Source organism: Ascaphus truei, chromosome 1 (genome assembly GCF_040206685.1).
Source record: "Ascaphus truei isolate aAscTru1 chromosome 1, aAscTru1.hap1, whole genome shotgun sequence".
In the NCBI taxonomy this organism is placed as follows: domain Eukaryota; kingdom Metazoa; phylum Chordata; class Amphibia; order Anura; family Ascaphidae; genus Ascaphus; species Ascaphus truei.
Window position 1 is genome coordinate 8,457,491 of NC_134483.1, and position 22,859 is coordinate 8,480,349.

At 49.9% G+C, this 22,859-nt stretch overlaps 1 protein-coding gene across 5 annotated transcripts in view; it reads left to right on the forward strand.

Moving 5' to 3' along the window:
* Nucleotides 1-17,641, forward strand: part of FANCG (FA complementation group G) — a 36,266-nt gene extending 18,625 nt beyond the window's left edge. For all 5 annotated transcript variants that reach the window (XM_075580834.1, XM_075580858.1, XM_075580872.1 and 2 more), the window contains 6 exons: nucleotides 1,635-1,701; nucleotides 3,246-3,550; nucleotides 8,359-8,393; nucleotides 11,014-11,172; nucleotides 16,878-17,010; nucleotides 17,355-17,641. In XM_075580834.1, coding sequence (XP_075436949.1) covers nucleotides 1,635-1,701; nucleotides 3,246-3,550; nucleotides 8,359-8,393; nucleotides 11,014-11,172; nucleotides 16,878-17,010; nucleotides 17,355-17,487 — 832 coding nt within the window. In that variant the 3' untranslated portion in view covers nucleotides 17,488-17,641. The remainder of the gene's footprint in view (nucleotides 1-1,634; nucleotides 1,702-3,245; nucleotides 3,551-8,358; nucleotides 8,394-11,013; nucleotides 11,173-16,877; nucleotides 17,011-17,354) is intronic.
* Nucleotides 17,642-22,859: the final 5,218 nt, after the last annotated feature.

The window sequence follows — 22,859 nt, forward strand, 5'->3', positions numbered from 1 at the left end:
TAAAAGGGGACACTCGGGACAAACAAAAATAGGGGAACCTCCTCCCACGCGTTTCGGGCATAGACTGCCCTTTCTCAAGGAGTATTACGTTAGCAGTGGGAGGAAGCTGTTTAAACCTCCTTTGTACAACACCTGAGTTAATTGTTAAATCTAAAATTACAATTACATTGGATAATTAAACATATTGTATAAGGTTCAATTTGGATATACATTTATGTAAAGATATAAATGAATGTATTTATAAAGAGAATCCAGTAACTCTCCCAACCAAAGATTACAATTTGGTCAGAAAGACCAAACAGTATCAACTATGTTACAGGAGAGTAATTCTATCGTGAGATTTTAAATAAACAATGGAAAACCTAGACATCTAATCAGCATAGCATGAATAGTGCTAAGTGCATACTTAAGTTAAAAGATACACACAGTGATTTATGTTGGTTTATATTGAAATTGTTATGATATTACAATAGAAGTGTTACTGAATTCTCTATATTAAAGGTTATTAAAAAATAAAGTACATTTCTTATACAGAGTATTTCATTTAGATTGCAATCAATATGTGCATGTATAGTTGAGAATCATGTATCATGCTGCAAAACATCTATTACAACCTATCGTATACATTGTATTAATAATGAAACCAGTGACCAAACATCAAATTGGTGTATATTTCTCTCAATACATAGAAAGGAAGTTACCAATACTGCCAGAAAAAGAAGTAAGGAAAAGAGATAGGAAGGGAAATGGAATGGAAGGGGAAAGGGGGGGAGGGTGAAGGGGAGGCAAGGAAGGGAGGGAAAGGAAACAGTAGAACGAGATGTATCAAGGTGATGATTACAAAAATGTCTTCAGTCCCACTCCGTGTTGAGACCCTTAGGCATTATTGTATCATTAGTGAAAATCCAAAAAGCTTCTCTTTGGTATAGAATTTTTGGATATATCTCCTCCTTGAATATGTGTTTTGATACTTTCTAAGGCGATACATTTAAAGTTTTTTAGACTGTCATGTTGGCAGTCTTTAACATGACGAGACTGGATGGGTAATATCCATGTTTTTTGTGTCTCATGTGTTCTAGCATCCTAATTTTGAATGCTCTAGTGGTAGGTCCCACGTATCTTTTATTACACCCGCATGTGATCACATAGACCGCATGATCAGTATTACAATTGATGAAGGAGAGGATTTTAAATTCTTTGGTATTTTCACTATTCATAAAGATTTTAGATTTATGAACACATTGGCAAATTTTGCATTTCCCCCAGGGGAAACAGCCTAAAAGATTAGGAAACAAAGTGTTTTTATTATTGTGCCCAGTGCCACTGATATATATTAAAATATAACTTTTATTGAATCACATATATACTAATCTATACATGTTAAAAGCAAATATTAGCCCAGACACAGCAGATGGTACTTTCACAGAACAGGTACTGGTCCCAGTTCTTTTCACGTGTTGAATAGAACCTCCTCACCCAGCACCGAGAGCTGCTAATGTCTGCGACTCTCTTGCAGCATGTAGGACTGGGGAAAGGGTTTACATTGCTTCTGAACTTGATGTACGTTGTTGGTTAAACGGTTAATGTCTGGACGTGCGCGAGTTTGTCAAATGGAAATGTTTCTTTTCTGGAAGGGTGGAGGAGGCAGTCCAACATTACTTGGATCTTCTGGCGGTTCTGCAGGACGGGGGACACCAGGAAGTAAGTGGGAGAGATTAATATTTATTTATTTATAAAATAAATTGTCAGGAAGTAATACATTGGGACTCTCGGTTTCAAGTATGTCCTGGGCACAGAGTTATGATGACAAATATACAAGACATTGCGTGCGCAGTTAGAGATAACATATATTATAGACATATGTAACAGTTACAGACCAGGTTAAAATGTGAGATGGCTTTAGTTTTGAAAGAACTTAGACTGGTGGCGGCTGTGAGAGTCTCCGGTAGACTGTTCCAGTTTTGGGGTGCACGGTAAGAGAAGGAGGAGCGGCCGGATACTTTGTTGAGCCTTGGGACCATGAACAGTCTTTTGGAGTCAGATCTCAGATGATAAGTGCTGCATGTGGTAGGGGTGAGGAGCCTGTTCAGGTAGCTGGGTAGCTTGCCCAGAAAGTATTTGAAGGCAAAACAGGAAAGGTGAACTTTGCGCTTTGGCTCAGTGATGACCAATCTAGTTCTTTGAGCATTTTGTAGTGATGTGTGTTGTAGTTGCATTGGAGAACAAAACGACAAATTGAATTGTAGAGGGTATCAAGTTTGCTGAGGTGGGTTTGGGGTCCCGAGCCGTATGTCCCCATAGTCGATAATTGTCATTAGTATTTGCTGTGCAATGTGCTTACTGACCAGCAGACTTAGGGAGGATTTGTTCCTGTAAAATACCTGTAGTTTGGCATATGTTTTTGATTTCAGTGTATCAATGTGCATCCCAAATGTTAAATGGGAGTCAAACCATATACCCAAATATTTAAAACTAGTAACAGGAGTTAGGGTGGTGTTAGCGTTAGTTCTGATCTGGAGCTCAGTCATTAAAAGCTTTAAAAATTTAGCCTTGGTCCCAAATACCATTGTTACAGTCTAGTCAGTGTTTAAAAACAGTTTGTTTTGGGAAATCCAATTTTCAAGTCTCAAAAAGTCAGATTGAAGTGTTCAAGGTTGGAGAGGCTATGGCTGTGTGCATATAGGATTGTGTCATCTGCATACATGTGTATTGAAGCTTCCTTACAAGCTGCAGGGAGATCATTGATGAACACTGAGAAGAGTAGGGGCCCCAGAACAGAGCCTTGCGGGACACCACAGGTGATATCCAGGGGGTTGGAGTTAGAGCCTGAGATGGACACATGTTTGGATCTACCTGATAGGTAGGACTGAAACCAGTTTAATGAATGCTTCCCTATTCCAGAGCTCTGGAGTTTGTTAAGCAGGATAACATGATCAACAGTGTCAAAAGCTATTGCAAAATCTAGGCTCTATAACCCGTGAAGTTACAGAATAGGGTGGTCATTGAACTCGCAGCATCAGGACAATGAGACGAGTCAAAATACAGCTGGAGATGAGACGCCATGGAACCGCGCCGCTCTTGTATTGTGGCTTTCAGGTAGGGGGGAGGCACGGAGACATTACAGGCAGTTTGTACCGAGGCTGAACATGAAAATGTGCATTTACACCGATACGAGCGGCCGAGTGTTTGCATTTGTACAATGTGCATGTTTTATTTAACACGTGACTGCTGTTCCCTCCTCGCAGGGTTTCCTGCCCAGTCCCACCCCCCTCCCCAGGGTTCCCGAGGTGTTTCTGGAGACGGCGGCAGCGCTGCTGGAGGAGAAGAGGTACCAAGACGCCATTACTGTGTGCGATGAAGTCACCTGCCGGACCGGAGACCTGATCCCCGGCAGACTCCTCTTGGACAGAGCGCAGAGCGAGAAGAACGAGGAGAACCAGGCGGCAGAGCAACTGGACTGTGTGCTGTGGGCATCGGCCGCTCACCTGTTCCAGGGACGGGCGCAGGCGCTGCTGAGGGATCACACGGCGTCTGTAACAGAATACACAAGGTAGCAACGCCAGGGCAGCATCTTCTGCACCGACCTAATACCTCTCCCTGTACCAGCTCGCATCCTGCCGGCTCCCCCCGGTGCTGTGTAACCTAATACCTCTCCCTGTACCAGCTCGCAGCCTGCCGGCTCCCCCCCCCGGTGCTGTGTGACCTAATACCTCTCCCTGTACCAGCTCACATCCTGCCGGCTCCTAATACCTCTCCCTGTACCAGCTCGCATCCTGCCGGCTCCCCCCGGTGCTGTGTGACCTAATACCTCTCCCTGTACCAGCTCGCATCCTGCCGGCTCCCCCCGGTGCTGTGTGACCTAATACCTCTCCCTGTACCCGCTCGCACCCTGCCGGCTCCCCCCGGTGCTGTGTGACCTAATACCTCTCCCTGTACCCGCTCGCACCCTGCCGGCTCCCCCCGGTGCTGTGTGACCTAATACCTCTCCCTGTACCAGCTCGCACCCTGCCGGCTCCTAATACCTCTCCCTGTACCAGCTCGCACCCTGCCGGCTCCCCCCGGTGCTGTGTGACCTAATACCTCTCCCTGTACCAGCTCGCATCCTGCCGGCTCCCCCCGGTGCTGTGTGACCTAATACCTCTCCCTGTACCAGCTCGCACCCTGCCGGCTCCCCCGGTGCTTTGTTACCTAATACCTCTCCCTGTACCAGCTCGCATCCTGCCGGCTCCCCCCGGTGCTGTGTGACCTAATACCTCTCCCTGTACCAGCTCGCACCCTGCCGGCTCCCCCGGTGCTTTGTTACCTAATACCTCTCCCTGTACCAGCTCGCACCCTGCCGGCCCCCCCAGTGCTTTGTTACCTAATACCTCTCCCTGTACCAGCTCGCACCCTGCCGGCTCCCCCCCCCAGTGCTTTGTTACCTAATACCTCTCCCTGTACCAGCTCGCACCCTGCCGGCTCCCCCCAGTGCTTTGTTACCTAATACCTCTCCCTGTACCAGCTCGCACCCTGCCGGCCCCCCCAGTGCTTTGTTACCTAACACCTCTCCCTGTACCAGCTCGCATCCTGCCAGCCCCCCCAGTGCTTTGTTACCTAATACCTCTCCCTGTACCAGCTCGCACCCTGCCGGCCCCCCCGGTGCTGTGTGACCTAATACCTCTCCCTGTACCAGCTCGCACCCTGCCGGCTCCCCCCGGTGCTGTGTGACCTAATACCTCTCCCTGTACCAGCTCGCATCCTGCCGGCTCCCCCGGTGCTTTGTTACCTAATACCTCTCCCTGTACCAGCTCGCATCCTGCCGGCTCCCCCGGTGCTGTGTGACCTAATACCTCTCCCTGTACCAGCTCGCACCCTGCCGGCTCCCCCCGGTGCTGTGTGACCTAATACCTCTCCCTGTACCCGCTCGCTTCCTGCCGGCTCCCCCGGTGCTTTGTTACCTAATACCTCTCCCTGTACCAGCTCGCATCCTGCCGGCTCCCCCCCCCGGTGCTGTGTGACCTAATACCTCTCCCTGTACCAGCTCGCATCCTGCCGGCTCCCCCCCCCGGTGCTGTGTGACCTAATACCTCTCCCTGTACCAGCTCGCACCCTGCCGGCTCCCCCCGGTGCTGTGTGACCTAATACCTCTCCCTGTACCAGCTCGCACCCTGCCGGCTCCCCCCGGTGCTGTGTGACCTAATACCTCTCCCTGTACCAGCTCGCACCCTGCCGGCTCCCCCGGTGCTTTGTTACCTAATACCTCTCCCTGTACCAGCTCGCACCCTGCCGGCTCCCCCGGTGCTTTGTTACCTAATACCTCTCCCTGTACCAGCTCGCACCCTGCCGGCTCCCCCCAGTGCTTTGTTACCTAATACCTCTCCCTGTACCAGCTCGCACCCTGCCGGCTCCCCCGGTGCTTTGTTACCTAATACCTCTCCCTGTACCAGCTCGCATCCTGCCGGCTCCCCCGGTGCTTTGTTACATTGCTTTTACGTCCGCTGACATATTTACTCCCAGGTGCCTCTCCTCTTCGGTAGTTGACATTATAGCGCCATTAATCCTGCCATTATAGTGCCATTAATCCTGCCATTGTAGCGCCATTAATCCTGTACTCTGCCTTTTGGATTTTAAGTTATATATGGTCAATCGCTTCAGTTCTGGATCTGCTTTAAATTGGTCTATCCATTGCCCAAATAGAGGTTTTGAGTCTTGGGGTGGGGGCATTACTCTGGGAGGTTTGGGGGCATTACTCTGGGAGGTTTGGGGGCATTACTCTGGGAGGTTTGGGGGCATTACTATGGGAGGTTTGGGGGCATTACTATGGGAGGTTTGGGGGCATTACTATGGGAGGTTTGGGGGCATTACTATGGGAGGTTTGGGGGCATTACTATGGGAGGTTTGGGGGCATTACTCTTGGAGGTTTGGGGGCATTACTCTGGGAGGTTTGGGGGCATTACTCTGGGAGGTTTGGGGACATTACTCTGGGAGGTTTGGGGACATTACTCTGGGAGGTTTGGGGGCATTACTCTGGGAGGTTTGGGGACATTACTCTGGGAGGTTTGGGGACATTACTCTGAGAGGTTTGGGGACATTACTCTGGGAGGTTTGGGGATATTACTCTGGGAGGTTTGGGGACATTACTCTGGGAGATTTGGGGTGGGGGCATTACGCTGGGAGATTTGGGGTGGGGGCTTTACTCTGGGAGGTTTGGCGCTTGGGGTGGGGGCATTACTCTGGGAGGTTTGGCGCTTAGGGTGGGGGCATGACTCTGGGAGGCTTGGGGTGGGGACATTACTCTGGGAGATTTGGGGTGGGGGGCATTACTCTGGGAGGTTTGGGGTTGGGGACATTACTCTGGGAGGTTTGGGGGTGGGGACATTACTCTGGGAGATTTGGGGAGGGGGCATTACTCTGGGAGATTTGGGGTGGGGGCATTACTCTGGGAGGTTTGGGGGTGGGGACATTGTGACGGTCGAGAGGATTTGGCCCGGGATTCAAGGGGTTACAACCCCATTTGGCCACCCTCTACTCTCATCAGGGAAGCAAGGGGTTAACTGGACTGAGGTCCAGTAATGAGGTTTGCCTTGCTTCAATATCCAAATGTGTATTCCCCTGTGTAAATGTATTGTGTTATCCTAGTGTTTGTACCCACACCTACACTAGGGTTGCTGCGGGAGGGAAAGGGTTAATGTTAAAACAGTGATTCTAGCCCTTTGTTTAAATTACCCTCAAAGATGCCTGCCTACTAAATGCAAATGGTCAGGAGAGCGACCAAATGGTTAGGAAACAGCCCTGATCAGAGGCCCAGCCACTCTACCTGTTTGCAGGAAGCTAGAGTGGGGGGTGAGCGTTATAACTCACACTTACAAACCATAGTATCCTGCCATGTGGTAGACTGGCCCAAACGCCTCTGATTTAGGATTGGGGCTACAGAATGAGTGACCTTATTAAATATAAGAATATTATGAGATGTCCTTGGCTGAACATGCTAAGAGTTACATAGGTGTATTTATGGGACTTAGCCCCAACTAATGATTCTAAACACTTGATATCTAACAGATACTAAGAGCCAGATATTAATATCTCTCTTCATTTTAGTACTACATGGTAATATTTAGTCTCATTGGGAGCGTCATGTGTGACGGAATGTATTAATATGTCTCGCGTGCCAGTGAGTATCACTGAACTGAAGTTATGAAGTTATTTACAGTGTATATGGAATTTTGGTTTGTTCTGGAAACTGCAGACTCCCTCTGTTATGATAATGAGCAGGAAGGACATCCTGCTAGAATTTACATAGCCTGGTGATCAAAGGCTAAATTGCCTAATTGTTTATGTTGGAGGCAGGAACCAAGAAACTGAATGTTTTTTTAAATGTGATACTTCTCACTTCAATGAGAAGCCAAAAGCGGCTTCAAAGACTTTTTGCTAGCCTTTTCGGCATCTAGGGTTAAGAGATGAGTTTGACATGGTATTTAAGTCAGTCATCCCTTACTCAAATGTCTTCATGCAAAGGCTTCATGTCTTTCATGTCCTCTTGTCTTCATGCAAAGTCTTCATGCAAGGTCTTTCATGGCTTTTCGTGTCTTGGGATTATGAAGATTGCTGTATGAACTGCCAGTCTAGATGTGACTGTTTCATCATTTCCATCTTTATGTAAGTGTCCATATTTTGCCTGTTATTTGTACATTTTGTGTGTTCACCTTTATCAAGGAATAAATTATATTTTATCATATCTAAGTCTCGTCCCAGTTCAACCCAGTTATATATTTTGGTGTGTATTATTAATAGCCTGTCATAAAGCTCCCGTCACAGACATTACACTGGGAGGTTTGGGGTTGGGGACATTACTCTGGGAGGTTTGGGGTTACTCTGGGAGATTTGGGGTGGGGGCATTACTCTGGGAGGTTTGGGGGTGGGGACATTACTCTGGGAGGTTTGGGGGTGGGGACATTACTCTGGGAGGTTTGGGGGTGGGGACATTACTCTGGGAGGTTTGGGGTGGGGACATTACTCTGGGAGGCTTGGGGTGGGGACATTACTCTGAGGCTTGGGGTGGGGACATTACTCTGGGAGGCTTGGGGTGGGGACATTACTCTGGGAGGTTTGGGGGTGGGGACATTATTCTGGGAGGTTTGGGGGTGGGGACATTACTCTGGGAGGTTTGGGGGTGGGGACATTACTCTGTGAGGTTTGGGGGTGGGGACATTACTCTGGGAGGTTTGGGGGTGGGGACATTACTCTGGGAGGTTTGGGGGTGGGGACATTACTCTGGGAGGTTTGGGGGTGGGGACATTTCTGTGGAATACTTAGCAGGATCCTTTCAGAACTATTCACACAGCCAGTTGTATTTAGACTTCACCTCTTCTTTCCCTGCAGATGCATCAATTTGCTGCTCAGGATCCAGGTTATCAGTGAGTATTGTGTCTGTTACCTCCTGTCTGTTACCTCCTGTCTGTTACCTCCTGTCTATTACCTCCTGTCTGTTGCCTCCTGTATCTATACTTGTTGTTCCTTTGTGCACTCACGGTGTTAGGTTACTTCCACACAGACACATTGTCCCACAGCCAGGGAATTGCATGGTCCCCCTATAGCAGGGGCGGCCAACTTCAGTCCTCAAGGGCTACCGACAGGTCAGGTTTTCAGGATATCCCTGCTTCAGCACAGGTGGCTCAGTTGTTTACTGACACATACTGCACCTTAGCGTGGGTGGTATAGCTGTCTCTTACAGCAGGAGCTGCCAAACTCACTCCTTATGGCAGCAAGGAATTGTGGGGCGTGACTTTGGAAGCCCCGGCAGGGAGTAACAGCTATTCCCCCCTCCCCCCCCCATGCTGCCTGCACACATTGAGGGGCAGTTTGGGGCCTTATTAAACGTGTGTGTCCCGGGCTCATAGTCTGATGGGTAGGTAATAAGGTTTATTCATATGGGGTTGGCGGAACCAATATGTTGCATCACGGGGAGCACAGGGTAATAAAGGTGGGGTGCACAGGGTAATAAAGGTGGGGTGCACAGGGTAATAAAGGTGGGGTGCACAGGGTAATAAAGGTGGGGTGCACCGGGTAATAAAGGTGGGGTGCACCGGGTAATAAAGGTGGGGTGCACAGGGTAATAAAGGTGGGGTGCACAGGGTAATAAAGGTGGGGTGCACAGGGTAATAAAGGTGGGGTGCACCGGGTAATAAAGGTGGGGTGCACCGGGTAATAAAGGTGGGGTGCATAGGGTAATAAAGGTGGGGTGCACAGGGTAATAAAGGTGGGGTGCACAGGGTAATAAAGGTGGGGTGCACAGGGTAATAAAGGTGGGGTGCACCGGGTAATAAAGGTGGGGTGCACCGGGCAATAAAGGTGGGGTGCACCGGGTAATAATAAAGGTGGGGTGCACAGGGTAATAAAGGTGGGGTGCACAGGGTAATAAAGGTGGGGTGTCCGCTGTCCCATTGCAGAAGATCAGAGCTGCGGTAGGATTCAGTGGCGGTGTTCCTGCAGATTAGCACATCTCTCACCACCAGCCGGGGACAGTGAGCCTGCCACGCGGCTGTGTGTCCGGCGATGTGGGGTTAGGGGGGTCATCAGATTCTATGTAGCAGATCATCGCATTTCGCACAGGATTATGGGCTGTGAAAACGATCTCCGTGAGAGCGAGGGTGAGCGTTTAGTCTGACTCGTGCAGCCACGCATCGCCATTCAGCTCCCGGCGCAGTTTGTATTCGCTGATTAACAAAATACACGCCAGAGCTGGGGGGCTGCCGGAGGGCTCGTGTCTGCACCCCGGTAATTACCAGGACAAGCGACTGCGGATACCTGCTGGAGAAGTACTGTGCCAGCCAAGGAACAGCGGGGGGCTGGATCTCCTCCAAAATACTATCTCTGTATTATTCGTGTAGCTCACTCAAACACATTATGCACAGTACACAGTACACCGAGCTTATTATACACAGTACACCGAGCTTATTATACACAGTACACCGAGCTTATTATACACAGTACACATAGCTTATTATACACAGTACACAGTACATCGAGCTTATTATACACAGTACACAGCACTTATTATACACAGTGCACCGAGCTTATTATACACAATAATTACCCATTTCAACCCAAATGTACTTTTTGCTGCAAGACGTTTCCGGTCCATTTTTTTTTCTGGTAATCAATAGAACTAATAAGAAAGTAATATGTAACTGATCTATATTTTGATAATCCGGTTATTCGTTTTGTTCTGCAGTCACGGATATGTACCCAGGTAATCGGCTAATAATTAGTTATAGTATAATAGGAAATGGCAAATACATCACTAAACATGTAATATCTTACTATAAATGGGAAAAAAAGCGTGTACAATATACAGATTTGTACAGATCTTCAGAGCAGGAACATCCCTCATTCATTTAAATAAACAAGATGAAATACAATTCTTCATTTAGGCTTGTTACTGGTAACAAATTATTTTATTTCTAGTGTGTACTGATTGTTTTGATTTTGTATGCTCTTGTATTTTGATTTTTTTTGTCTGGTTCGTTTGTCAGATATATATTCTTACATAAGTACATGCTGGGGGCGAGGCTGCGCGCGAGGGGGCGGGGCTGCGCGCGAGGGGGCGGGGCTGCGCGCGAGGGGGCGAGGCTGCGCGCGAGGGGGCGAGGTTGCGCACGAGGGGGCGAGGGATAAATGATATAATCCTGTAATTGGTTTGACAGAGAACATTTCAGTATTGTATCAATGGAATAGTTACAAAAACATTTGCTTTTAGCGTCTGTGCATGTTCAATTGTCTTATGTCCTAAATTTATAAATGCACGTCCGATTTATTTATTTATGTCCCTTTTTTTTTTCTGAATATGACAGGTTTTTGGAAAACACGGTTTTACCGCAGGAGAAAATATTTCCATATAATGTTAAGTTTTCATAAATCAACATTTCATCGAAAATAACTACTTTCTTTCCGCTCTTTAAATAAGCAGTTTTCTGTACCTCCCACATGTCGCCTGTGTATTGAACACGTCCCCTCCTATCCCTGACTGTGTATTAGGTAGTGAGGATGCCACTCCGGGCCCTGGGGGGAGAGCAGTGACGGTGGTGGAGACCCTGAAGGCGTCGGCCCTTCTGGGGAGAGGCCTGCAGTTCCTGGAGCTGGGGAGGCACAAGGAGGCCCTGCTGAATGTGCAGCTCTGCGTGCAGGTATCCCCAGGTAATTAGGTACACGTTGGGTACACATTGGGTGAGATCTCCAGTAATAGAATCATGCGCTCTTCTTAGCTCTGCGTACATTAATTCTCACTGGGAACTAGGCATGGGTGTGCGCAGTGCTATACCTTGCTCTGTGTGTGTGCAGTGCTATACCCTGCTCTGTGTGTGTGAGGACGCTTTCTGTGTAAGGATGTGCAGTGCTAACACACGGAAAGTTAGTGTTACACGTCCTTCAGTGGCTCTCTGACACCTCCTCCGGGCCCTGAGCCAGGCCAGGTCTCAGAGGCCACCACCCAACGTATTGTTGGTCTCGGATGCAATCAGGGCGTCTCTAGCAATTGGTAATCTGGGCTCAGGTTTGTGTCCAGCGCTGGGGTCACGGTAGGCCACGGATCTCAAACTCCATCCTCAAGGGCCACCAACAGGCCAGGTTTTATGGATATCCCTGCTTCAGCACAGGTGGCTCAATCAGTGGCTCAGTCAAAGACTGAGCACCCCGTGCTGAAGGCTACCTGTGCTGTCTTCTACTGAGCCCAAAGAAAAGCCTGTCCTGCGTTTCAGTGGTCAGCAATAGCACCAAATGGTGTCAATGTCGTCATGTGGGCTGGGTAGGAGGGAGCTAAATGTGGCCACTAGAATGACCGGAGTGTGTGGGAAAGGTAAAAAAACCCTTACCTATGTCTCAACTCCGGTCTGGGTCCTGCTCACCTCTGTTCTCCAACTCCCGCGTGCTGCCTTCGGTAGAAGACATAGAATAGAAGGGCTCCGGCGCAACTGCGCATGACAGACTCCAGAAGGTCCCGGATGAATTCAACCAACTTTATTAGCACAAAGAATACACTGGGGCTACACCACGACCTCCCCCTCTACGCGTATCACCCTTTAGATAGGGCTATCTTAAAGGGTGATACGCGTAGAGGGGGAGGTCGTGGTGTAGCCCCAGTGTATTCTTTGTGCTAATAAAGTTGGTTGAATTCATCCGGGACCTTCTGGAGTCTGTCATGCGCAATTGCGCCGGAGCCCTTCTATTCTATGTCTTCTACTGAGCCACTGATTGTGCCACCTGTGCTGAAGCAGGGATATCTATAAAACCTGGCCTGTTTGTGGCCCTTGAAGACTGAGTTTTAGACCCCTGCTGTATGTTGGCTGTTGCTTTGTATGTCCCCCCGTTCCCCCGTCCCCCTGTCCCGCACACGTGTAAGGAATGCAGTGGCTCTCTGTTGCTTTGTGTATGTCCCCCTGTCCCGCACACGTGTAAGGAATGCAGTGGCTCTCTGTTGCTTTGTGTATGTCCCCCTGTCCCGCACACGTGTAAGGAATGCAGTGGCTCTCTGTTGCTTTGTGTATGTCCCCCTGTCCCCCTCACGTGTAAGGAATGCAGTGGCTCTCTGTTGCTTTGTGTATGTCCCCCTGTCCCGCACATGTGTAAGGAATGCAGTGGCTCTCTGTTGCTTTGTGTATGTACCCCCGTCCCGCACATGTGTAAGGAATGCAGTGGCTCTCTGTTGCTTTGTGTATGTCCCCCCGTCCCGCACATGTGTAAGGAATGCAGTGGCTCTCTGTTGCTTTGTGTATGTACCCCCGTCCCGCACACGTGTAAGGAATGCAGTGGCTCTCTGTTGCTTTGTGTATGTCCCCCTGTCCCGCACATGTGTAAGGAATGCAGTGGCTCTCTGTTGCTTTGTGTATGTCCCCCCGTCCCGCACATGTGTAAGGAATGCAGTGGCTCTCTGTTGCTTTGTGTATGTACCCCCGTCCCGCACACGTGTAAGGAATGCAGTGGCACTCTGTTGCTTTGTGTATGTACCCCTGTCCCGCACACGTGTAAGGAATGCAGTGGCTCTCTGTTGCTTTGTGTATGTCCCCCTGTCCCGCACACGTGTAAGGAATGCAGTGGCTCTCTGTTGCTTTGTGTATGTCCCCCTGTCCCCTCCGTCCCCCCGTCCCGCACACGTGTAAGGAATGCAGTGGCTCTCTGTTGCTTTGGGCAATATCACTTTCCTTCACTAACACTGTTGACCTTTTTGCTGCCAACGAGTCCCGCAATGATTTGCGAAGCCACGCGTTCCCGGCCCCTCCGCCAGCTGCGGTAGCTACTGATGCTGCTTCCAGATACATTTTGGTTTCTCTCGTCTCTCTCCCTTCCCCGTTTCTTGGCGGGATGCTTGGGGAAGTGCCGAAGCCAACGCAATCATGAAACTGGGGTTTGGGAAAGTGCCATTCAGCAGCCGGTGTTCACGCGAGGCTGGCGGCGCGTGCAGCTGAATTCCCCGGTCTGCAGGGAGCTTAGGGTGGGGGAGGGGGGAGTGACGGGGGCGCGGCCTTGACGTCACCCGGCAGGTTCGCCGTCATTGGCTGAACCGCCGGGGGCGTGGCCTAGCACTCCGTCGCCAGTGGCCATCTCGGTTTTCAGGCATCCCTGAAAAACTCGCTGTGCAGCGCGGCAGCCCCCCCTCACAGCGGGGCCGGCCCCATTGAGAGGAGGCTCTTGTCCCCGCAGCGCCCGCCATAACGAGCGCTGCACTAGCCAGTGGGGACCAAGCCTAAAGGGCAGGGATGTATAACCATGGGGTTAATACATGGTCTGTAGTGGTGCTGGGATATAGTGGTGTCACTCCATGAAGACCACAAGAACAGAAGTTACATGTAGACGTGCAGTAAATCCAGATTCAGCTGCTCTGTGATACACAGGGCAGCGTCGGTCTCAAATGCAGATTAATGTGCTTGTGATCAATTTAACCAGTTGCCTGTCGGAGGTGGATGCACACTGTGCCTGTAACACAGTGCGCCTGTAACGCAGTGCGCCTGTAACGCAGTGCGCCTGTAACGCAGTGCGCCTGTAACGCAGTGCGCCTGTAACGCAGTGCGCCTGTAACGCAGTGCGCCTGTCACGCTGTGCGCCTGTCACGCTGTGCGCCTGTCACACTGTGCGCCTGTCACACTGTGCGCCTGTCACACTGTGCGCCTGTAACAGGTAGAGGGAGAAGCACTGCTCCTGTGTGGGCAAGGTGTTTATAATAACTAAATTCCTCAATGAGAAGCCAACATGACATGTGCCTAATTGTGTTAGGTGTCATGGAACAGAAATACCCCTTTCTGCCTTCTCTGTTTCACCCCCCCGCCCTTCCCTTGGCAGTTCTGCCTGCTAGCTGTACTTGGATGTTACCTTCCTTGCAGTTTCACTCCCAGTGCAGATGGAATGGATACATTATGTTGCCTTTTTTCCTTCATCTTTCACACCCCTGGTTGCCCTGGCAACATCTCCAGTCCTCCAAGTTAATGGGCTTTCCCATTCCTCCCTGTCCCTGCTGACGGTTAGTTTGGCCTGACCCCTATCCCTGTGTCACAAGCAGTACCCACTATCTTTACTTCCTGACATTGGCAGAGTGAGTACATTCATGTTACACCCCTATGGCAAGGCCAATTCTTTTCACCTGCCCTTAACTACAAAGCATCCACAGAGATACACCTTTCCAACACAAATATCTTATCCACAAGTGCCTGTTTTTATTGCTGCTTTCCTAAATAAAGTGAAGAAATTATATAGGACTTGTGCTTTGGAAAGAGGGCTGAGTTGAAGCTAGCTGGGTTCATTCATACCCTAGACATGACCCTGGATCCAGAATAGTGAAAAGAAGACCGTGTGTCTTGGGGATACACACAGGAACTGCTACTCACAACTCTTATGCTATACAGAATAGTCTCTGCACCCCAGACAGAGCAGCAGGCTTTATACAAAGAGCACAGACTTTCCACAGCAAAAGCCTTACAAACAGCAAGCAGCTTACACTGCACACAGCCTGCAGCAGTACAGCAAGCAGCTTACACTGCACACAGCCTGCAGCAGTACAGCAAGCAGCTTACACTGCACACAGCCTGCAGCAGTACAGCAAGCAGCTTACACTGCACACAGCCTGCAGCAGTACAAGCAAGCAGCTTACACTGCACACAGCCTGCAGCAGTACAGCAAGCAGCTTACACTGCACACAGCCTGCAGCAGTACAAGCAAGCAGCTTACACTGCACACAGCCTGCAGCAGTACAAGCAAGCAGCTTACACTGCACACAGCCTGCAGCAGTACAGCAAGCAGCTTACACTGCACACAGCCTGCAGCAGTACAAGCAAGCAGCTTACACTGCACACAGCCTGCAGCAGTACAAGCAAGCAGCTTACACTGCACACAGCCTGCAGCAGTACAGCAAGCAGCTTACACTGCACACAGCCTGCAGCAGTACAAGCAAGCAGCTTACACCACTTCTGTAGCAGTACAAGCAAGCAGCTAAGGCCTTGCCCCCGCTGCCTACTACAGCGTCCGCTGTGGCGGACGCTGCACAGACGAGAGCCCTCCCCTCAATGGCGCCGGGCCCGATGCGAGGGGGGGCCGCAGCGCTCGGGCGAGAGTTGCTCCTGCTCTCAATAGAATTGAGAGCAGGACTCGCGTCGAGCGATTAGGCACGCCCCCCGGCCGTTCAGCCAATGAGGGCGAACCTGCCAGGTGACGTCATGGCCGCGCCCCCGTCACTCCCCCGACACACCGCCCCCTGGTCTCTCTGCCTGCAGTGAGCTGCAGACCGGGGAATCGGCTGAACGCGCGCCAATCTCGCAGGCGTGCGTTACAGCGGCGTTACCGGGGCCTTAGCCTTACACTGCACACAGCCTGCAACCAACACTCAAGGCTCCAGCACTGCAGTCAAACAGTGCACCATACACAGAACTTTGATTGCTCTTTTCTGTCTTTGAGTCCACCCTCTGCACAGCTTCACAGTGAGGGATTACCATCTCACCTAACCCTGTGCCCGTCCCCACGGCCAGCGCCACCAAGGGCCACGCAGCGCTACAAAGCATCCACAGAGATACACCTTTCCAACACAAACATCTTATCCACAAGGGCCTGTTTTTATTGCTGCTTTCCTAAATAAAGTGAAGAAAATATACAGGACCTGTTGTGCTTTGGAAATAGGGCTGAGTTGAAGCTAGCTGGGTTAATTCATACCCTAGACATGAAACTGGATCCAGAATATTAGGAGTATATTGGCATAGATCTGATAGATGCAGCTCTGTACACTTAGCGCACCATGTGTGTGCTGCTGGGTCGGTATTGCAGGACACGTTCTGCTGTGACACTGTAGCGCCCCACGGGTGTGTGGCTGGGTCGGTATTGCAGGACACGTTCTGCTGTGACACTGTAGCGCCCCACGGGTGTGTTGTTGGTTCGGTATTGCAGGACACGTTCTGCTGTGACACTGTAGCGCCCCACGGGTGTGTGGCTGGGTCGGTATTGCAGGACACGTTCTGCTGTGACACTGTAGCGCCCCACAGGTGTGCTGCTGGGTCGGTATGGCAGGACACGTTCTGCTGTGACACTAGCTCCCCACAGGTGTGCTGCTGGGTCGGGATTGCAGGACACGTTCTGCTGTGACCCTGTAGCGCCCCACAGGTGGTGTTGGGTCGGTATTGCAGGACATGTTCTGCTGTGACACTGTAGCGCCCCACGGGTGTGTGGCTGGGTCGGTATTGCAGGACACGTTCTGCTGTGACACTGTAGCGCCCCACGGGTGTGTTGTTGGGTCGGTATTGCAGGACACGTTCTGCTGTGACCCTGTAGCGCCTCACAGGTGTGCTGCTGGCTGTGCCGGTTTAGGACAGATGCCGGTGAATTAGTTGGACATCTCCCAGCACGTGTGATATCTGGGTTTTCCTTCTCAGACTACCCTGGCGCAGCCTGTCACCTGCTGAGTCTCCTGTGGAAGTTGAACAGGAAACGGGAAGCAGTGTCTCACTGCAAGAGATTTCAGAGCAGCAGGACTTCCTCCTCTGAGAAGTGGGAGGCAGTGAAACAGTATGTATATCCCTCTACAGCCAGCAGAGAGATCCCATGTGGGTAATGTTACCTCTTATAGAATAGACCGGAAAATAATAAGTGTGTGTTTGGTGCATGCGCTTCCAAGCCAATAAAATAAAAGGTTTCCCTATCTACAATGAATATATCTTTGTCTGAGATGAAGGTCAGCTTACTGTCTCGAGATATAACAGTACTTTGTAGTACAGATCCCAAGATATTAACCCTTTCTTTCCCTGGGGGGTCCTTCAAAACATTGCAGAGTAATGCGCAGGGGTTAATCTTTGCGTGTGTTGTGCAGCGCGTTACTTTGCATGATACCGATCCGTGTTCCTCTGTCACAGAGCCCTGCCACTGCACATACTGCTGCACGCCCAGGACCGCTGTCCCACGGGAAACCCTGTGCTAAAAGAAATCCAAGAATATTCCGGCAAGCGCCCGGAAGAGATGCAGGCCGAGCCCGACTCGTGGCGGTGAATGAAAATCTTGTTACGCGCCTTTATTTTTTGTAAATATGAACTGAATCCAGAGGTCCTTGTTAGGAAATCCTATTAATCCCACTGACATGATTTTATATGCTTTTGTTCAGTGTAACTGCTTCATTGGGAAAAATAAATCGCCACTTCACATGTTCATGTCTTAAATCCAGTCCTTGCGCACGCCGAACACGCACGGGGGCGGGCGCAGCGTCATTTCGGAGAGCTGCCAGAAGTTTGTGAAGCTGGCGTCTGCAACATTTTTACCGTTCAGTGTTAATAACCTCATGAAACACCACCTTACTTTCACTTAACTTTGTCCATCAATATATTCATATTTCCGTATAAGACATTTAAAAAAAAAACCAATAAAACAAACTGGACTATTATCTAAAAATGGGCCGTGAGCCGTGATAAATAATGCCACAGACTGCAGGGCGATGCTGCGGGATGGGAAGGTAGAAAGCCTTCGGGGCCGCGGTGTGTGGACCGCTCATTAAGGTCGAAGACTGGGGTTCTGATTAAACTATTAATAACAATACTGCTGACTGGTTTCCGGTTTGTTTAGTCATGTGTCGGGTACAGGAACTAAAACAAATTATTAAAGGGCCTCCATCCCGTGCAGACTGCAGTTATCGGGGTCTATAGCGGCGGTTTTCAACTTCCGAAGACCCGTGGTGCCCTTCAGACCCGTGGGGCCCTTCAGACCCGTGGTGCCCTTCAGAACCCGTGGAGCCCTTCAGAACCCGTGGAGCCCTTCACACCCGTGGTTCCCTTCACACCCGTGGTGCCCTTCAGACCCATGGAGCCCTTCAGAACCCGTGGTTCCCTTCACACCCGTGGAGCCCTTCAGACCCGTGGAGCCCTTCACACCCGTGGTTCCCTTCACACCCGTGGAGCCCTTCAGACCTGTGGAGCCCTTCACACCCGTGGAGCCCTTCAGACCTGTGGAGCCCTTCACACCCGTGGAGCCCTTCACACCCGTGGAGCCCTTCAGAACCCGTGGAGCCCTTCACACCCGTGGAGCCCTTCACACCCGTGGTTCCCTTCACACCCGTGGAGCCCTTCACACCCGTGGAGCCCTTCACACCCGTGGTTCCCTTCACACCCGTGGTTCCCTTCAGACCTGTGGAGCCCTTCACACCCGTGGAGCCCTTCACACCCGTGGAGCCCTTCACACCCGTGGAGCCCTTCACACCCGTGGTTCCCTTCACACCCGTGGAGCCCTTCACACCCGTGGTTCCCTTCACACCCGTGGAGCCCTTCACGAACGTTTGCGGATTCTGTGGCACTCCGTAAAAACGCTATTGCTGTGGTATGGTGTAATCATATGTGAGAAACCTAACCGCTTTATACAGATGTAGCAGAGTTTGTTGCACCAACTAACGTGACGCATTGCGCCATCACTAGCGCACGGTTTGCTGCAAAATTGAACGCAGCTCCGCTTAAACAAACCGTAATGCACGTGCACTTAATGTTAGCAATGCGTAGTAGAAACCCGCTGACCCTACAGGACGTGAGGGATACGAGGAATGTAAAAACAGACCAACCGTAGTGTTTTTAGTTGTAGGCCGGAGTTTGCTAATCCCAAAATAACCTTCACTCGAATTTTTTTTTTATTTTTGCACGTTCGCAAATTTCTAAAAACATTAGCAGGAACTTTTGCAGCGAGTAAGCGCAGATATCGCACATCTGCTGCCCCACAGACGGGCTGGAGCTGCAGAATGCCGACTGGCAGAAAGCGGAGGAATAGTTCAGGCTGCAAGAAGCATTCCCTGGAGAAGGAGGAGAGCCGGCTTTCCTGCAAATGTCTCTCCTCACCTCCGTGCTGCCAGAAAGGCTGGAGAAGAATCGCTTTGCCATCGGGGTGTAGCCTAAGAACACGAGTGCTGCCGCCTAGGATAGACAATCAATGGCTTTTATAATGATGTTTTTTTCTTGTGTAACACTGTACATATAAATTTGCAGGCACAGTCTGCCCCGCAGAGCTTACAATCTATGTATTTGGTGCCTGAGGCAGAGAGATAAAGTGACTTACCCAAGGTCACAAGGAGCTGACACCGGGTATTGAACAAGGTTCCCCTGTGTTCCCCAAAGTGTTGTTGTCAGTCAGTGTCTTTACTCACTGAGCCGCTCCTTCAGCCCAACAATACATTCAACAATAAATTCAACTATATATAGTGCTTGAGAAAGACAAATTCTGGAGAACATTTCTACATTCTACATCAGTGTTTTTCAACCTGGGTTCCCCGGGCATCCCTAAAGGGTTCCCTGAAATGTTCTTGAAAACGGTATCAAATACAGAAGAATTTACAATGCAGCTGATCTTAGCGTTGCAATTAGAGAGGGTTCAGGGCTCCTCAGAATGTCACTTAGGGTTCCTTAACCAAAAAAAAGGTTGGACACCACCATTCTACTTGTCCCCAGCAGCAGACCTGTGAGAACGTGACTAGTATATGGCACTAGGGTTAATACACACAGCTAACAAGCTGACTCGCCTTTCACCCCCGCTGGGCCCCTCAAATGAGTAATCTAACACCCTCAATCCATCACAAATGTCACCTTTACGCTGCCACCACCAAAAATAGTATCAAGTTCTACTTGCAGAGTTTTTGGTCCCTGTTAACTGAGAAAAATATGTAATCAGCACACACAAATCTATTGTCGCAAAATGTGTCAGTGATGGTAGGGTCAGTAAGAGGCAAAACAGTATGTTTTTAGGCTTTAATAGTGGTTTATTTTCCACAACAAAACAAATAAGCACACTGTCCCTTAAAGGCAAACCAAAATCATAAAATAAAACTCTACTCCCCTCGGGAGACTTACTAGACCGCACAGGCCCTAGCTTCCTGGCTGGCCAGCTAAGCCAGTTACCAGACCACAAAACATACAACACAATATCAGGAAACAATATTAAAGTCCTTGTCTGAGTGTGCTGGTCCAGCGTCTCCGGTTTCTTAAGACAACCCCTCTGGACATGTCAGAGCTCTGCTTCCTCATCAGGTCTGGAACACCAGTTCCTTGGAGCAGGGCCGTGTCCTGCAGTTTGTTCACGCCTGTGGCTATTCTGTTTCCTGGGTGTGATTCCCAGAATGTCCCAAGACCCTGCTGCCTGCAGGCCTGGGGACCAGCGCAACCAGGGTCCTTCCTGGTTTGGAAAAGTCTCTGTGGCAGCTTCCTGCCTGCCTTTAAAACCTCCTGTTTATTCAGGAGTTCTGTCTTAAATAGCTGCACCTGCAGCTAGCCTCTCCAGAGGAGGTTAACTGCTTGCATGCTGGAAAGCACACATACTGCACTACACTCCAGCATACAGAGGCAATGAGTGTGTGTGTGTGCTTATAGTGCCGGCGACGGCGAAGCGACAGTCAGGCTACGGTCGCTGGAAAAATCAAATAGAGATGACTTCCAGCAATCGCGACCAAACCGTCGCGGGGGCGCGTCGTGCTTATTATAAGTGCACACGACGGCGGCAATGCATTTGTTTTGCCGCGGTCACCGGCACTATAAGCGCAGCTTAAGTGTATGTCTGAGTGTATGTATGTCTGAGTGTATGTATGTGTATGTCTGAATATATGTATAAGCGTATGTATAGATTTATATAATTCCCTTTTCGGATTACTATGGCCTTAAGGGGTTAGCTGTGTGGGCCTACACAGAGTAACGCCCCTTACCCATCACCTGGTGCTGGGTGACTAGGCAGAATCAAAGCCCCGCCCTCTTCTGCCTGGTGATAGTGATGTAATTGCAGGATATATATAGGGGAGAGGCTTCTAGAAGGTCAGGTCCCATGAGGAGTTGAAGAAGGATCTCACAGTGAATAGCGTATATAGGTTTATAATGTAGATATGTCAAGAATAGGGTAAGGATTCCCTTTAATGTTGTCTAGTTACGGACTGTGCCTTACTCAGATAGCATCCCCAAGAATGGCTCCACACTACTCTAAAGGTTCACAGAGAGGAAGCCTATGCCCTGAGGCATTTTTGGACCAGCCCCATTAAAGGGCTGACTCGCCCAGAAGGTCACGTGATGGCATTCAGTACCCGAGACAGGGATACCGACCACAGAGAGAGAGTAGTACAAGGCGGGCCAGGGCTCCATCGAAGGGTCAATAGCAGACTCACCCAGAAGGTCACGTGATGGCATTCAGTACCCGAGACAGGGATACCGACCACAGAGAGAGAGTAGTACAAGGCGGGCCAGGGGCCCATAGGAGATGCAGCACTCACGATGCTACAAAGCAGAGGGATCCTTTAGGCCAGGGGTTCTCAATTCTAGTCCTCAAGACCCCTCAATCGGTCAGGTTTTCAAGATATCCCTGCTTCAGCACAGGTGGCTCAATCAGTGGCTCAGGCAAAGACTGCGTCACTGATTGAGCCACCTGTGCTGAAGCAGGGATATCCCGAAAACCTGACCTATTGGGAGGTCTTGAAGACTAGAGTTAAGAACGCTTGCTTTAGGCAACAGGAGTTAGTCACACCTCAGCACCTTCCTAGCAGGCCAAGATAGGGGGCAGCTAGGGAAGAGGATACAGACAGCGCATACAGAGAATAGTGATGATACTATACATGAAGTAATGTGTACCGTGTGTAACCCCCTCCTCCTAAACGGTTACTAACATGGCTGTTATATGTTGGGTCCAGAAGAATTGAAATAAAGCACAGAGCACAACCTCGATGATAAAAAAAAGATTGAGATCAGGTGGTCTCCAATAAAAATAAATGTATTAACTCACATGGATATGGAGAGGTAAAAAACGCACCTGCGCGTTTCACGCAACCAAACTTTAAGGTGTTATATGTTGGGACCCACCCTGGGCTGCTGTGGGGATCCAGATGTCTCGCGGTGGTACAAGAGGAGCTTCATGTATATAGTGCCTGTCTTTAATGTGTAACTTTACGTAGCGAGCATGGTCACCGTTATTGTTTTCAGATTAGGGAAAAGTGTTCCTTACTTAAGAAAAGCAACTAATGGTTGAGGACTAGGAGCATCCTACCTCCCTTAAAGAGGATGTGCGTGGCACTCACGCCAGGGGATTCCTTCATCAAGAACCCAGACAGGGTGGACTCCGCTACAGAGATTTTCCTAAAAACCCTCCAAACTAAAATTAGCTTTTCAATAGTACCTCCACGCACGTGGGAATCGGCGGAGATGCTGCCAAAGAAGAAGAAGAGCAGCCAGCTGGTAGCAGACCAACAATGGCGACGGGACGCATGTGGGCACAAGCAAGTGAGGAACTCATTTGAATTTGATCAGGAGCAGGAGAGTGTAGAAAACACTCAAATCACCCAAAAGCTATGAGAGAGATTTACCGAGATGCAGAGGGTCTTTCAAACAACTTTGGACAAGGTTGTGGCTGAATTTAAGTCAGATCTG